This window comes from Sitodiplosis mosellana, unplaced genomic scaffold (genome assembly GCF_009176505.1).
Source record: "Sitodiplosis mosellana isolate CC-2019 unplaced genomic scaffold, AAFC_SMos_1.0 Smas_scaffold_7127, whole genome shotgun sequence".
Taxonomy (NCBI): domain Eukaryota; kingdom Metazoa; phylum Arthropoda; class Insecta; order Diptera; family Cecidomyiidae; genus Sitodiplosis; species Sitodiplosis mosellana.
Window position 1 is genome coordinate 1 of NW_022602239.1, and position 16,951 is coordinate 16,951.

The 16,951-nt window shown below is 35.6% G+C and overlaps 2 protein-coding genes across 2 annotated transcripts; both read right to left on the reverse strand.

Annotated features, from left to right (window-relative positions):
- Window positions 1-6: 6 nt before the first annotated feature.
- Window positions 7-6,449, reverse strand: LOC129580155 (ATP-binding cassette sub-family C member 4-like; the record flags this gene model as incomplete). Its single annotated transcript, XM_055470359.1, has 7 exons — window positions 6,309-6,449; window positions 2,336-2,544; window positions 2,023-2,253; window positions 1,229-1,662; window positions 888-1,044; window positions 544-756; window positions 7-430 (listed from the first exon to the last, which is right to left on the reverse strand). Coding segments are annotated over exons 2-7 (1,539 nt in total), but the record flags the coding sequence as incomplete, so codon positions are not given.
- Window positions 6,450-12,633: 6,184 nt separating this feature from the next.
- On the reverse strand, window positions 12,634-16,945 carry LOC129580154 (ATP-binding cassette sub-family C member 4-like). The gene is made up of 10 exons (XM_055470358.1): window positions 16,716-16,945; window positions 16,408-16,620; window positions 15,314-16,322; window positions 15,008-15,228; window positions 14,543-14,912; window positions 14,323-14,473; window positions 13,963-14,193; window positions 13,610-13,902; window positions 12,851-13,516; window positions 12,634-12,763 (listed from the first exon to the last, which is right to left on the reverse strand). Exons 1-10 carry the CDS (start codon window positions 16,865-16,867, stop codon window positions 12,734-12,736), a joined length of 3,336 nt encoding a protein of 1,111 aa, XP_055326333.1. The 5' UTR covers window positions 16,868-16,945; the 3' UTR covers window positions 12,634-12,733.
- Window positions 16,946-16,951: the final 6 nt, after the last annotated feature.

Below are 16,951 nucleotides of genomic sequence, written 5' to 3' on the forward strand. Positions count from 1 at the left end.
CAATAAAGTCGATTTGCTCGAACCAACTTGTCCGACAACTGCACATAACCCTGGCTTTATCTCTAGGCTCATGTCGAATATTCCATTCATTTTAGTGCTTTCACTTCGCTCCCACATCGCCGTCGCATTCGCGAACCGGATACATTTGTCTGGGTCATCGACATTTTGAACACGTCGGCAAGGTGATTCGTTTAACTTTTCCGTATATGCAATTGCGGCAATTCCATTCTCTTGATCCGTGATGGTACCAGAATTTTTGTGATGATTTTTATCGAACATCGCCAAATCATTTGATTTTGATTTTAGTTCACCATTTGTTACATTTCCATTCTTGTGGTTTTTAAACTTTTTAGACACTTTTTCTACACGCTTAGACTCTGGCCGTAACAGAAACTCCTGAACACGTTTCACTGATATGAAAGCTTCGGCACTGAAATGAGATAAAAACGGTTGAATTGATGAATTTATTAGTTTGATGCTATTTGACTAACTTGACAAAAATATTTTAAGACAACCGAATGAGATTTTATGAATGCTACTTACGTGTGCGTTAGTGCAACTGGCCAGAAGTAAACCATGGATAGGTTCAAAATATTGAAATACGATGAAACAATGAACACTTTTCGTGCGGTTATCACATTGTCAAAGTAAACGTACGAGACCAAGCTCAAAAATATTGACACTTTTGATATCATCGTGAACGAATTAATAGTCGCCCGAATGTAGGCAATCGATCGAATAACATCCACTTCCTTCCTACAATTCGAATGAAAGAAATGTTTTAGTGTTCATTTTCATTACCAATGTTCAATTGTTCGTGTTTAAATTTAGATCACAATGTTGCAAACGATCAATTATAATTAATTAGTCACAGCTCTGTCACTCACTTTCGAATTTGATCGACCATTTTGGCGAAGGATTTCTCCCATGCATACATTTTAATGACTTGAATCCCAAGCAGAATTTCGTTCATGATTTTGACACGGAAATCGGTACGTATGGTGTTTCTCATTCGTAACGTTGCTGATCTTCGGCCGATCCAAGCTGTGGAAAAGACGCTTTTGTTTAGAATTAGACTTATTTTAACACTTCATCAATTCTTCGGTTATTTTCATTTTTTGGTTCAATTTTCCTTCTTAACCGGAAAAAAAAATCAACTTTTCTCTTAAACCAAAGAATGTTTCTAGTTGTTGAAAAAGTTTTTAAGTTGAATGTGCTATGAGCTCACCTTGTAGTGGGATAAAACTGGCCAGAAACGCCATACCAGCAATGGCGGCGGGACCAATTTCCATGTAAATTACAACAAAGAACACCAATGCCTCCAGAGGCCCTTTCCAAACGTCATGTAAAAACGCCAAGCCGATGTCGAACTTGGCCAGATCACTCGAGAGTAAATTAATAATTTTACCATTTTGACCTTCTTCAGCCGATGATTTCATCAGACGCAATGCTTTCTGATAAATTAATCCACTACACGCCACTCGCACCTTGCATGAAGTTTTAAATATGTACAAAATGAACGGATGAAATGTAACAATCATAAAGGCGGTCGACAGTACGATTCCCGATGCATACCAATACGCATCGTTTACTGTAACTTTCATTGAGTCATTTCGAGCAAAATAGCTAACCAAACCGCCCAGGCAAATTGGCTGAATTAATCTGAAACGTAAATTTTTTCTTTATTAAAGTGTCCAGTTTCCGATGAAAAATTGAAAAACTTAAAATCAAAAGTCTTTGATTAAAAGTTAAAGTTTGATAAAAATTCAATTTGACAAGTTTTGTTCAAAATTGAATTCAAATTAGACATTTTGTGGAACTAATCTTCGATGTTGTTCAGGGAAAATCGATAAATTGTGCAAAAAGTCGATTTTTGAATGAAAAAACCGAACAATTTGTTCATTAAATGAGAATTGAAATCGAATTGACTGACAAAACGTTCACTACCGTCATTCAAAATCTCGATTTTTATGCACCAACTACCAATACCAAGAGTCAACAAATAATACATACAATCCTTACCTAGCTAATGTCTCTCCAATGGAGAATAAAAGGCCAAATGTAAGTACTTTGAAACCATGTATTTTGAGCATAACGCGTAATATGCTTGGATTCTTTTTCGTCAACTCCAATTCCCATAATTTTGCGAATTGTTCCGTATTTTGATCACTTCGCATGCTGTTTGTGACGGCATAAATGTCATCTTCTTCGATTGCACGTTTCATACCGATCGCAAACATCGGTTTCAACCACCTGAACAAACAAAATATAAATTCATTACTTGCTATTGAGCCACTGACTGTATAACGAAATGATAAAAAAAAAATTGACTCACCAAAATGTTAATTTTGAGAAAATCGATGCCTTTGATATTGGGTTCGGCTCCCGTGATTTGTGTTCTTTGTTACGATTCATTATTGTTTATCTAATTTCTTCTATTGACTAGTTTATATGCGAATAATACACGTACTGCGGTTAAATCACGGGGTCTCACTTAATCTACATTTAATTGACTTCCGATTGTCGACCACCGTCTCGTTCACACTGAAATCAATACACAAAAATTAAGTCATTTTTTCTGCGGAATTTTTATTTTCTGGCAAGAGTTGCATTGTTTTGGATGTCAGTTGATTTCTGTGCCAACTGTCACTTTGATACGTCAAACCGATGAGGAAACCAATCATTCAACTATACTCAACACACACCGTCTTAAGTACTTTGTCAAATACACTGTGAACGACAACAACAGACAACCGATTCGAAGTGTATTTATAGCTGCAAGCGGGGAAATCAAACGAAAAAGAATGAAAGGAAGAAACGTCGTGTTTATGCTTTTTTGTCGCGCCTTTTGTTTTTGTTTGTTTTCAGACTTTTGATGATATTGCAAAAAAAAATGTTCAGTTTGTGTGCGAAATTCAATTCCATAGGGAACGAGTGGAAATTTTGTGTGATTCATGATTTAAGTTAGATTCACAATACAATTTTCAGGATGTTTACATCGTCGTCTGTTGAAATTTAGAAATTGTTTCCAAATTGTAGCTATCTTTCCTCAATTTGAATTGAAGAATTCTTCGTTCCTTTTTCCATCATTGATCATAATTTTTTGCAGTAATTACTACTATTCTTCCTTTCTACTGTAGTTCAATTCTTATTTACCATCGTTCTGACCTCTTTGAATTTATCCCGTTTTTTTAATTGTTCATTCAAACTCATCTAAATATTTACTCTAACTCTAGCTCTCTAGCTCTAAATCGAATGTCGTGTAAAAAATTTCCTATTCAATTAAGCTAATTTTATGAAACAAACCGCAATTGCCGTCGCCGATAATGCATTTGTAATTGATAAGATTGTTTTGAAACATCTTTATTCGCTTGATAGAGCAATTTTTTAGCGATCAATTCACTTCAAATTCACGTCTGTTTCTCTCTCACACTTTTTTTTGCTGTTGATTTGATCAATAATCAATATCACGACAAATAAAATGTCAATCAACTCAATTAAAAAACCGTATGTCAGTCTATGGCACATTGAATCAAGAATCACTAAATTAAGAAAAGACAAACAAGAAGAAACACTTTAAATTTAATCACGATATTTTTTAGAGTTTGTACGATTGCTTCAATTTTATGAGGGAAAAAAAGGTTTAGAAAGTTGACAAGTCAGAAATTGATTATTGGAATATGGAAATACTTTCGACATTAAGATTTTTTTCTCCTCTTTTGAAATAATTTTTCGAGTCGAAAATTTATAACCTTTCAAACGAAAAACGGTTTTTAAAAAGGAGAAAACTGTGAGAATTTCCTTTTTTCAATCAAAAAGAATCATCTGTTTTTATTGTCTTAAACGTTTCACGTTCCAGTCGGGCAATTTTCTGGAATTTGATTGCATTATATATTCAAATCAAGCAGGCTGAGCGTGTGCAATCATTTAATTTGTAACGGATAACATTCGTTATCTAAATGACGTTCACAATGCGGTATCCGTTCAATTATCGCTGAAAACTTTATTCGGAAAATATTTCATTTTTCCGCCGAAACGTAATCTAATATTTCACATTGGTTCGAATGACATAACTCAGATAGACTCGAAACTCCAATCATACGCAAAAATTTCGTTGAAAATTCGTTTTTTATCAATTCCATGAATGGCTTATGCCGCATCATTATTTACCATTATGAGTAGACTCCAATATTATTTGAAAAAAATGTGTATCACTTGCTCCTAATAAAATCATTTAAGCTCAACAGGATTGAAGCTGAATTCACGGATTGCCGACTGGTATAAAACGAGGAAAGAATCAATTAATTCCATGAACGAAGGGAGAAACAAATAAATAGAAGAGTCAAACGGCTTGTATAAAGGCCCTAAAAAAAAATGTTTGCTTTGTTTCAATCACAGAAGGAAAAATGTTGAGAACCATTGGAACTTTTAAGAAGATACTTTCATTGATTTCACTTATAGAATTTTGGTTTTGATAAACTTTTCTAGTAACGATATTTCGAATTAAAATTTCGGATAGTTCTAAATTGTTATTATATTAATTGATGAACTTAGTCAAACGATTAAAACTCTTTCCGATTAGTCAAACGAGAATGAAATTTTTTTCATTCACGAATGGTTTGATTTTTGATTTTAGTTCAATTCTAATGTTTGTCACGAAAAAAGGTCATGGGATACACACGAGAACCTCATTTTATATCCAAAAATCAATAATGTTATCGTAAATCAACAGCTTTTGGCAGCTGATGACGCACGCACCATTTCTGTTCAGCAATAAAAAAAAATCGATTTTATTTCTTCTAGAAAATACATCGACTTTTCCCTTGAATTTGCTAAAAATCACTCTCAATCACTCTAGCCTCCACTTGTACGCTATTCACGCCGATTTTATCGTACAAATCAGCTGATGCTTTAAAAATAATCAACTCCAAATGGCAGTATGCCATAAATTAAACAGAAAAACTTCACTATTAAAAATGTCAAAGGCCGGCTTTTCAGTATACATGTACACACTAAACATGCTGCCGAGAGACTGAAGCATTCATTTTGAAATCCAAATTCCCATACTCAAACATGTGACGTACGAAGCTTGTACTATGTGCTCACGCAATATGGTGAAATTCAGTCGCATACCAACGTTTTTTTTTGACTACCGCAACTTGTTTATACTTCATTATACTGTGTTTCATTGTGAATTTCATTGAACACATGCCAAATGCTGAACGATGGAAATATACAGACGCTGTGTGTACGGTCGTCAATATACAGTCTGTGCTTATCGTCGATTTCATAGCATGCTTAGAGGTTTCAATTCACATTCACATTCACACCTCACAAATGTATGAATTATTAATAGATCAACCGGCTTTTTGACACAACCACTTGTTTGCACCGACAGAATTCACTCGTCGAACTGACAACTTCAAATGAGACAATTCAATGAATTGAAAATTAATTAACGCTACTTTGTTACTTCAAGCGGAATGTTTTTTTCTGTTTTGTTGAAGCAGATGATAGGGATTCGTTGAACATTTCTAATTGATTTTTTCTCGATGAATTTTTCTTTGGGAACGAAAAATATTCTTTTAATATCTATTACGGTTTCGTTAAAACTTAAAAGACACGTTCGAAGCTGAACATGATTTTTGAACGAATAAATCGCTTTATTTATTTCTTCTTGATTCAAATACAAAAACTTTCTTACTCAAAAAACCGATGATACTTCAATAAATTATTGCTCATTTCCTCAAATTGAATGAAATCCAAGCAAATTTCCACTATAAGAAAGTATTTAATAACGTTCAAAGACGATGGTTGAATGAAATGATTCGAATTTTCGTCATTTTTAGTAGCAATCTTGAAATTCCTTCAGCTCTTGGACGGAACATTTCATTTTCTTCCCATTTTCGGACAAATTCTTAATGAAATGAACGGAAAAGTGATTTTTTAAACAAAACTGGGGCCAAAAATTCATTTTTCAGTCTCGTTCGCAACTTTGAAAAACGACTTCCATCATTCGACAAATATTTTTTGTGCACCCATTGTGATTTGTGCACAAAATCAGCAAAATATACAAAAACACCGAAATTTTTCTACAAAAAAAGATTTTCGTCTTCAAATTCTCATTGCGATTGTTCAAAAATAAATTAAACTTTCTTCTATTTAAAAATCGACTGAGTTGAAATGGCAACTGCTATTCTAGAATTTTGCGTCCAATTTGAAGAAATTTCACATTCACTTCAAATCATGCATTAGTCGGTTTTACTAAATCAAACACAAAAGAGAATAGCACAAAATAAAGATAAAACCTTTGTTCTACGTGAGGCACTTAGACAATTTAACTGGGCACTTGACCTCAAAGGGTAGTTAAAGGTGTTGAAGTAATGTCGGCGATAAATTCAATCGTCCAACTCGTTACTGTTTTTTTTTAACTTTGCAATTCAATTAAGTGAAATAAAACAAAAACCAAATCGAAACTTGGACTAACCGTTAACTGTGTAGCACTCGGTAGCGTGTTCTTTGTCAGACTGATCACAGGTTGTTGTGCACAGGCATTTGTAGTCGCGACGCTTGCTATTTACCGGCTATCTTTTATCGTATCTTGCCGCTTATCATTCTCTATTTTATTGAATTTTTTGGTCTTTTTCCTCATTTTTAACATACACACGGACGCGCGTATCTTAATATGCCAATTGGCACGTTAAGAGCGTTTTGCTTATCGACACTCAACAATTTGCTCCTATTGTTTTTATTCGCTTCGCATTTATTCTGCGTATTTTCCGACTTTCGTTTTCAGCGGCGATTGTTTTTGCTTCTATTAAATCAAAATAGAATATTGAATCATCGAGTGGATATTGCGAGTCAATCGAGCTAAGTCGAATGACGATTCATTCTTCAACCGGCATTCAATCTCAATGCGAATAGTTGGCTTTGGTTGGCTTATCATATATGTTTGTCAACATTATATTTTATACGGGAATTATTGCAGATTTATCAAGAATAGCCTTGCTTTAGCAATCAAATCACTAGATTTAGATTTCTGCCTTCAGCGACGACAGTTGGAGGCGAAGATATTGCCAAGCTTGAACAATGCACTACTCGTTAATTGTGATGCAACCTCAATTTGATTTTTAATAAGAAATTGAAGATTTGTTCCATGTTCAGATCATGATCTTGCAAGATTGCTCATTTCTCTCGGTTCAGATTGCTCATTTCAATTTTTTTTTCTCGGCCGTTAAGATCTAGCTTTGTCACAAGTACTTGAATATTACTTTTGTTGGTCTTTAGTTTTCTTATCAGTATTATTTCATTGTGGAGTTGGCTTCAAGTAGTAATCTATGGCTATTCAAAAAAAATTATCGCAAATCAGGAATCCGCGAATGTTTCTCGGGTATTGCTTTTGATTTCACTTGAATCGAACCGATTTAAAACTAATTTCAATTGCTCAGTAATAAATGATATCGCACAAAATACCCAATAAAATCGAGAAATCAGCGCATACTCTTATTAATCAGTCTGAGCAGCTCAGACACAATGCCATCCGAATCAATCTGTTTATCAAACTCGATCTGTCCTGTGGCCAATTTCGGTGTTCGGTTGTCTATCCGATCATAGCCACGCGTCGAGCTTACAATTTGTGATTACAACATTTGATTAAATTGCGTGATTTCTCAAGCACCGCACAGATTTTTATTGAGTTACAATTTTCGGTATTGGTGATTTTTCCTATTTTATATTTGGCGGTACTTTTTCGGTGTGATTTTTTGGTATCATAGCCGACGACAGCAGGCGTGAGCAACGAATTCAATATTCCAGAGAAAAACGTTTTTGACTTTTTCTCAGCAATGTTTTTCACAACCGAATCAAAGCAGCTCAACCAAAATTGATACATTAGGTAAAGACAATCTTCTATCGAAGAATCCGTTTTTTTCTGCTTCGAAATTGAACGTAATTTTGATTATCCGAGACATTTTCTATCTCTTCTGCAATTGAAAATCATTAATTTTCGTTCATGAAGGTCGGTTGTTATTGCATCGATCAATCATCCTCACTGTAACCAATGAGTTGTTTTAATTTTTGTGCATTACACTTGGACAAACATTGATATTTAATCTTGAACAAAATGTTTTTTCCCGCGCTGCGACATCAACGGTTCATTGAACTACTGTCTCACATTTCTTCTTCACACAAATGTACAATTTAATATGCGCATTCATTTGCATGACATTCACATTTGAGATCAGACACAAAAACCTGAAAATTCGTCTCCGTTGCGCCAATTTTGTACTTTGGCACAAGGTGGTTCTGGATTAGAACCAAAATTTCTTTTAAGCTCGTCAAAATATAATAATAAAAACATAATTTGGCCGTAAAAAAGAAGCAAGAAAAAGAATTTTTAGAGGAAAAAGAAGATTTTTCAACGATTTTTCTAGGTAAAAACATTTTTTTCTTCAGATACACAATTTTGATGCTCAAAAAGATAAAAAATGAAACTTTCTTTTACGCAATAAGAAAATATGAAACTTAAACGATGAACAATACCATAAAGTATTCCTCTTCTCGTGGAAAAAAAAAATCATCAACTTTGATAAGTTGAGTGATACTCTCTGACTTATTCAAAACTTGTCACACACACAATCAATCAAAAACACAATTCCATAACATAAATGTAAACCACTGTGTAGTTTAACTACAGAAAATTGATTCCGTTCCCCGTTCATATGGCCAACGATTCGCGTCAACAAAACAATCAGCTCAATTGTACGGAGCAATTGAAATTAAAGCCATGACTAATGAATTGTGATGCTGACACGCGCTCGGACACTTCACTCAATCGTCTGTTTCACAATTGATCGCATATTCTGAGTATTCTGATCTTTTTTTATCTACTTTGATTTGATGTTACACATTTTTCACAGTGAATCAGAAAACAAATAACCCATTAATTCATTCTATTTCATTCAATTTCGGAATTTCTACAAACAGTTTTTGTGTTGTATTTAATACTAAAGTTTCAAGTGTTGCGCATTTACACACATACGCTTAACAACCGAATCAAAGCAGCTCAAAAGTTGTTTTGCTTTATGGAACATCACATGAACATCCGTTGAAGTTTCTCTGTTGCGAATCACGATAGAATCGATAAACCGTTGACACAGAATGAATTTGAGCACAGAAACAACGACTTAATTAGTACTACGCTAATTTCTTTGTGCTTCATTGATTTTTTCTTTCTTTTTTTTCCTCAATTTTTTTTTTCGTCCAACAAGTTGATTTTCTTTTTATTTCCAATGGATATTGTCAATGTATCGTTTGGTTTGATTATTGAAAGAAAAAAAAAACTTCGCGAAAATTATGATAAAGTGCGTTGATTTTAAACAGAATTCACAATTAGCTTATTTCAACCAAGAATTCAAAACTCTGAACTGGATTCAAGTAGAATTCCAAATTGTCACTCCTTTTTCTGCTTCTCTTACTATAATTTGAATCAAATTTTAGAACTATTCACCTATTTCATTTCGTTTCAATACGTAAACCACTGAACAAATCTTTTAGTTTCACTTCTCAATGCAGCTCTTTCACTGAATCGCAGCCCTGTTTTTACTATCGTTTTTATGAAACTAGAATGAATAACAGCTGACGACTTGAACAAAACAATCAGCGCATTCTTTTATTATCACATTCGCTGAGCACAAAAACTATTTCAGTCTGGTGCTCCGTCGACTTACAACTGGCTATCGACCGGAGATCGTAGAACGGCAAAATGCAAACGATGAACATTGTACACTCGCACATTCTCGCTCTTTTGCTTGCGATCACGTGTTTTCAATTCGAAAATGAGAGGAAACAACCGTTCAATTCATTATAAATACTCGCATACGACATACACTATCAATCACTAGTTGATTCAACTAGTCAATACACTGACTAAGCACATGTTTTGTTCGCCGAGAGCATATTTTTTGTCATCATACAGAGAAGCGGAATGAGAATCAAAGAGCGAGAGAGAAACACTGTTAAGTGAGCAAAATTTAAAACTCGTTTTCGACGCACATGTCAATACGAAAAAAACGCCTCTCATACCATCGCAGTGATGACGACACGAAACAAATAGTAGAACATCGTTTCGCGTAGCTACAATTTGCCGGTAATTTGCTAGTGTTATTAAAAAAATCGACCTTTACCAGATTGGCAATGTCGCACTCTGATGTTTTGCGATACTTTGTAGACTTGTTCAACGAATTTCGTTATTTAAAGTGTGTTTTTGACCTAAAGTACTGAACATTGGCGATATTCGTTTGTGGGTTATAATCACTGGCTATGAAATATATGCAATGAATCAACAATTAGATGGAAATTAATATTTTTTGCTCGGAATTCGCATTTTGGTTTAAGCGTTTTTTGCCGAAGAATCAACATTTTTTTGCTCTTTTAACCCTTCAACCCTGCGAAGCATTCGATACAAAAATACAAAATGTTTGAACTTTTGGTAAATTATAAGATTATCTCATTTCATTAAGTTGAGAATCTCAACTTGAGACTTTGTCTTTTGTTAATTTTTTTTTTAAACAAATAGTCATTTAATTGCGGTATTGCGATCTTGTGGTCATTTAGACTTTGGAAATGATACAAATCTCAAACCACATTTCCAAGTTAAAAATACTTTGTTGATGGTTTTTATGGCGGTTTGAAGTATATTCCGTTGAACTATTATGGAATTAACGTCATTCAATGAAAATGCCGCTTCTCGGAAATGACTTTCACTGTTCAATTCAATGAACAGTAAGTTTATTTCAATAATGCAAAAAATGTAACACCCAAAATTCAAAACAAAAAAAAGCCGAATTTGAACAACACAAAGGATTTAAAACTGTAAACGATGTAAATCAACCTAGAAACTAATTGAAAATCTCCCGTTGTTTTTCCAGAAAAAGATGAAAATAAATTCAAGGCTCGAACTTACCGTGTGGATTTTGTTATTTTCAACTCCAATCTACGATGAATTTCAATATTTTTATGATATTTTAGCTTCAAACGTTTCACTCTCGAAAAAAATCTCGGAACCAGTAAGTAAAAATCTGTGGAGCAACAACCATATTTCACTTTAACGTGTGAAAACAATCACGTTTATGATGGTTTACGACTTGAGTTGACAATGATAACGAAACATTTCTTCTGTTTTTACAACTTAATTGAAGTGTTATCTCAAAGACAGTATGTGTATCTAATGAATGTTGATTTTGTTCTTTTTCTGTCCTAAAATACCTAATCACTTGAATGAAACAGGCAAACAGTAAACAAATATAGAATACCATGTTCTTTCTTAATTTCAATTATGATAAAATTGACGCTGACAATCGTACTGTGTAACTGAGGATGCATGCAGACGTCATTTGTTTAAAGTTTCTTTTTTCGTACAATAATTCATTGCGATTAGATAAGCTTTGTTAGTCCCAAACAATAACATGTGTTTAGTTTATGTTTGATCCGAGCAAATCAGCATTTCTAACAATGATACAAGGATATTTTGCACAATCTTGCTTGAATTCCTCTTATCACATAAGCTTACCTGTTTATCATTTGAACTAAAATTAAATTGGTGACAAATTGAAGAGATTATAATCGCTTCGTGCAATTCAACCGATTTCACAATGTAAACAATTATTTTGAAATGATGCAAATCTAAAACAACATTTCCAAGTCAAAAATAATTTATTGACGGTTTTTATGGCGGTTTGAAGTGTATGCCGTTGAACTTTTGTTACGGAATTAACGGCACTTGATTCGAATGAAAAGCCACTTCTCAAAAATGGCTATCACTGTTTTCTGAAATACTGCAAGTTTTCATGATCAGAAAGTGGTTTTTTATAGCGAACAAATTTCTTTTGGGCCGAATCCGATGAGCCATGTTCCACCATAGAACTTTGATTGATAAAGAAGATGATGCTGTATCATTGATGAAAAGAAAATATTATGATAAAGTATTATCTTGAGAATGTTTTCTTCTTTGAAAGCTAGCCTGAAAGTATTGTCCCGAGTCGGGACTCCCGACAGAGACTTCAAGACTCGGAATTTTTATATGGTGAACAATTTTCGCATTCATTTAAATCGCGATTTTCAAATTGAAATTAAGTTTCCAACGGAAGCTTCTGAAAACGGAAGAATGAAATTCAGAAAGCTCCTATTCAAATGAAGATGGTGCTGACTCCAGATTTTGCAGCTTCGTATGCGATAAATGTTCGTGTTGTCACGTAATCAAAATTATCTGTTGATTTTTTTTGTCATAGGTTTTTATCAATTGAGTCGGTTTCATTATATGGTTTTATCTGTATACTCTACAGTGTAGAAATAGTAATTTTCCTGCTTTTGAGTGATGCGATTTTAAAATTGTGACCAACCGGACTATTGAGACATGATTCATGAGTCATAACAAAGCGTTGTTTGATTATGATTTCTCACAACTTGTTTATTTGTATTTTGTTTGACTGTTTCGTTGTAAATAAACATCCGCACCGATAACGACCACGACCACCATAACGATATCAGCTGGAAATACTCGAATGTGACATTCATTTCGCATACTTGTAAACAAAAAGAGCCGTCAACTGAGTACTACATAATAAAAAAATACACTTTTGTTGTTTTTCTTTTATTGTACTTTTTTTATTCAAGGATGTTCAGGAAGTCATAACTGCTATTAAGCTGTGGAAATTAGTCCATCCTCTTGAGTCTATCACTCTTTTGCATTACATCGATCGTAGCTCTAAAAATTTTATCAAAGGGGATTCATTTAGAACAAATTCCATAGAAATCTTACAAAAATCCACAACTAAAATTCAAAAGCTCTTACCTCCTTGGCGACAAGTGTGAGCGCTGTCACCATGGAACTGTCAGTTTGATCGAGTAGTCGTTTGAAGAATCCGCCTGAGTCTTGAATCAACTCGAATGGATGGTCAAACTCAACGACTTCGCCCGCATCCATTACCAGTATCTTGTCGCTGTCCATGACTGTATGCAGTCGATGTGCTATCGTTATAACGGTACAGTCACCGAACTTATTTCGTATCGTGTTCTGGATCAACTTATCGGTTTCTGAATCAACGTTAGCCGTCGCCTCGTCGAGAATCAATATTTTGTTGTTTCGTAGAATGGCTCGCGCCAAACACAGCAGTTGACGTTGACCAGCGCTGAAATTCGATCCACCGTCTAGTACTTTGCAGTCGAGGCCACCGGGCATTGATGAAATTTCTGACTTCAACTCGACTTGCTCAAGTGAGTTCCAAAGTTCGTCGTCGCTTCGCTCAGCGAATGGATCCAAGTTGAACCGAAGACTTCCAGAGAATAGAACCGCCTCTTGCGGAATGATCGAAATCTTTTTTCGCAAATCGTGCAGCCCAATCACACCGACATCAACGCCATCGATCAAAATCTGACCTTCGTTCTGAGCCAAACGGAACAAAGACTGGATTATCGAACTTTTGCCAGCACCCGTTCGACCAACTACACCGACTTTTTCCTGCAAAACAGAGAAAAGAAATAAAATTTTAGTTTTTGCTTGAATTTTAATCTATTCAGTTTTTTTTATCAAAAAAAGCATTGCAAATTTTACCTTAGCGTTGATTCGGAAGTTTAAATTTCGTAGAGTTCGAGCACCTTTCTCTGCATATCGCATGCTCAGCGACTTGAATTCGATGTTTCCATAGTAAGGCCAATCTTTCGGTGGTGCATTCTTTTCATTCGATTCCAGTGGCGGTTCCGAAGGCAATTCAGCATATTCAACGACTCGTTCGACGGAAGTCATTTGATTTTCCAGCTCGGCACTTACACGCATTCCCCATTGACAAAGTCCAATCAGATTGATGCTGCTCATTATTGCCAAACCCACTTTGCCACTGTCTTCAGCTAAAATTGATAATGACGTGAATTTAATTCATTTCTAAATCCGACCTTGAATGCACTTACCACTGCTAAAAAGCAGAAAACTATAAGTGACGACGATGACATATAGAAGGCACACCAAATCCAGCCAAAAAGCGAACCACCGCGACGCACCAATGAAAAGATACCAACATGATGTGTTGAAATCTTGGAATTCATGGAATTCATTTTCTAGAAATTTTTCCGCGTTGAAAGCACGCACTGTGGACGAACCTTGGATCGTTGCATTTACATGCGAGAAAATTGGACTGCGGCCTGGAAACGCATGACATTAGTCAGTTTATTTTGTGAAAAAAAAATGAATTTTCTAAATATTCAAACGATTAAGAAAGAAAACAAGAAGTAAATGAAATCAAATTTCGAAAATATACAACAAAAACATACTCAATGCTTCAATTCGCATAAAACTGCGACCGGTATTCAAATAAGCGAGACGAATTGAATAGAAAAGCATTGTCATTACAACAGCTGGTATCAACATCCAGGGATTTACGATTACATTGATCACAATAATTGCCACGTATTGTAAAAAACACTGAAAAACGAGAAAAGAATATTGAAGTTGTTTAATAAAGATGGAGAAAATTTTGAATATACAACTCACATCCGAAACATCAATCATAATACTCGGCAGCGATGAGTCAACGTTGCTAATATCTTTTGCGAATCGATTCAGAATTCGTCCACTGGGATTGTTGTTGAAGAAACTCATCTTGGCTCGGGTAATTCCTCGGAAAATTATGTCGTGTAAATTGATCGAAATGCGCAGGCACATTCGGAAGGAAGAGAATGAACGGCATAAAACACAAATTGTGCTCAGCAAAATGATAGCAGTGTAAATGATTAGGAGCAATTCACGTTTTTCTTCCACCGTTTCGGAAAGTATGCTCGAACGTCTCTCTGCTAAAGGCTCGTCAGTTGAATTATTTGGCGTTTCGAGCGGAGCTTTCGTCACTTTTTCCTCCCAATCAACCCTGGAAAATGAAAGAATTTAATTAGATTTTTCATTGAAAAATTTTCAAGGAAAAACGAGATTCGTTGTCATCAAGAGATGAAGAAAAAAATGTACCATTTCGCCAAAAAGTAATCAGCACCACTCAATATACATTGCGCCACAATAAATAGAGTAAAAATGGTGGTAACGATGAAACGACTGTGGGCGGCTTTGAAATATGTTTTGTAAGTACTGAATTTAATGTTGCCAGTCGATTGGCGTTCCTTGCGTTTATCTGGTATAGCGTTGAGAGCATCCTCACTGAAGAATGATAATGTGGATAAATTTTTGCGGATCTGAAATTGGAAAATATTTGATGAAACGTGTTGTTTTGTCTACAAATGTGTTGTTTCAATCCAGTTCCTATTGCATTGAACTGACCCGAGTCGGAAAGGCTTCCACAACTTTTTCACCACCCTCACGCTCGGGAGGAGGAGCGTTAACCAGTGATTTTTTCCTGAATCTCTGCAGTGTTTGGAAGGGACCTTGTGCCTCTACTTTGCCTTTGTTCAACAGAACTACATGTTGCACATTCCTTAAGTACTGCAATTGATGCGTAACGAGAACGCAGATTTTATCGGACAAAAATCCTTTGATGCATTTGTCGAAGATATGTTTTCCGACATGTGTGTCAATAGCTGACAATGGATCGTCGAGCAGATAAATATCTGATTGTTTATAAATAGCTCGAGCCAAGTTCACACGCGCCTTTTGTCCACCACTGAGCGATGATCCTTGTTCGCCGACAATTGTGGCGTCTCCCTGGGGCAGCAGCTTGAAATCGCGTTCCAATGCACACACTTCCACTACCTTGTTGTACCGTTGCTCGTCGAACTCCTCCACAAACACGATATTATTCCGAACCGAGCCTTCGAATATCCACGGCTCTTGCGATGCATAGCTTATCGTACCGTTTATGGTCATCGAGCCCGAGTCCAACGACAATTCACCCAGAATCAGATTCAATAAAGTCGATTTGCTCGAACCGACTTGTCCGACAACTGCACATAGCCCTGGCTTAATCTCTAGGTTCATATCGAATATTCCATTCTTCTGTGGGCCTTCACTTTGCTCCCATACCGCCGTCGCATTCACCAATCGGATGAATTTGTCTGGATCATCAATATTTTGAACACGTCGACAAGGTGATTCGTTCAACTTGTTAGTATCGGCAGCGATCAATGTTTCTTCCTCCGCGATTGTTCCAGGGTCTGTACGGTGACGATTTTTGTCCAACATCTCCAAATCATTTGATTTTGATTTGAGTTCACCATTTGTCAAATGTCCATTCTTGTGGTTTTTCAACTTTTTCAATACTTTTTCCGCATGCTTTGACTCTGGCCGCAACAGAAACTCCTGAATACGCCTCACGGAGACATATGCTTCAGCACTGGAGCAGAATGGAAAAAAAGTTAGCGACAGACGAATCGAATATTGCAATGAAAATGCAAATCAGACTCCAAAAGGCTACTTACGTATATGTGAGTACAATTGGCCAGAAGGCAACCATGGAAACGTTCAAAATATTGAAGTACGATGAAACAATGAACACTTTTCGTGCGGTTATCACATTGCCAAAGTAAACGTATGAGACCAAGCTCAGAAATATCGACACTTTTGATATCATTGTGAATGAATTGATAGTCGCCCGAATGTAGGCAGATGACCGAATAGCATCCACTTCCTTCCTAAAATTTGAATGAGCAAAAATATTTCAATGTTCAAGTGTTCGAGAGATCAAATAATGTTGCAGACGACGGTCATGATCTAAACTGTCACTTACTTTCGAATTTTATCGACCATTTCGGCGAAGGATTTCTCCCATGCATACATTTTAATGACCTGAATCCCAAGCAGAATTTCGTTCATGATTTTGACACGGAAATCGGTTCGTTTGGTGCTTTTCTTCCGTAACTGTGCTGACATTCGGCCCATCCAAGCTGTGAAAAAGAGGCGTTTTGCAGAAGTATCATCCAAAGCAAATGAATTTTTATTTATGATGAAAGCGCTTACTTTGCA

Coding starts and splice junctions, on each gene's coding strand:
- LOC129580154 (XM_055470358.1), bottom strand. CDS start 16,867: ATGGGCCGAATGTCAGCACAGTTACGGAAGAAAAGCACCAAACGAACC. Junction 16,323..16,407: donor CCAATTGTACTCACATATAC/GTAAGTAGCCTT, acceptor ATTCTGCTCCAG/TGCTGAAGCATATGTCTCCG. Junction 14,194..14,322: donor TATGCGAATTGAAGCATTGA/GTATGTTTTTGT, acceptor ATGCGTTTCCAG/GCCGCAGTCCAATTTTCTCG.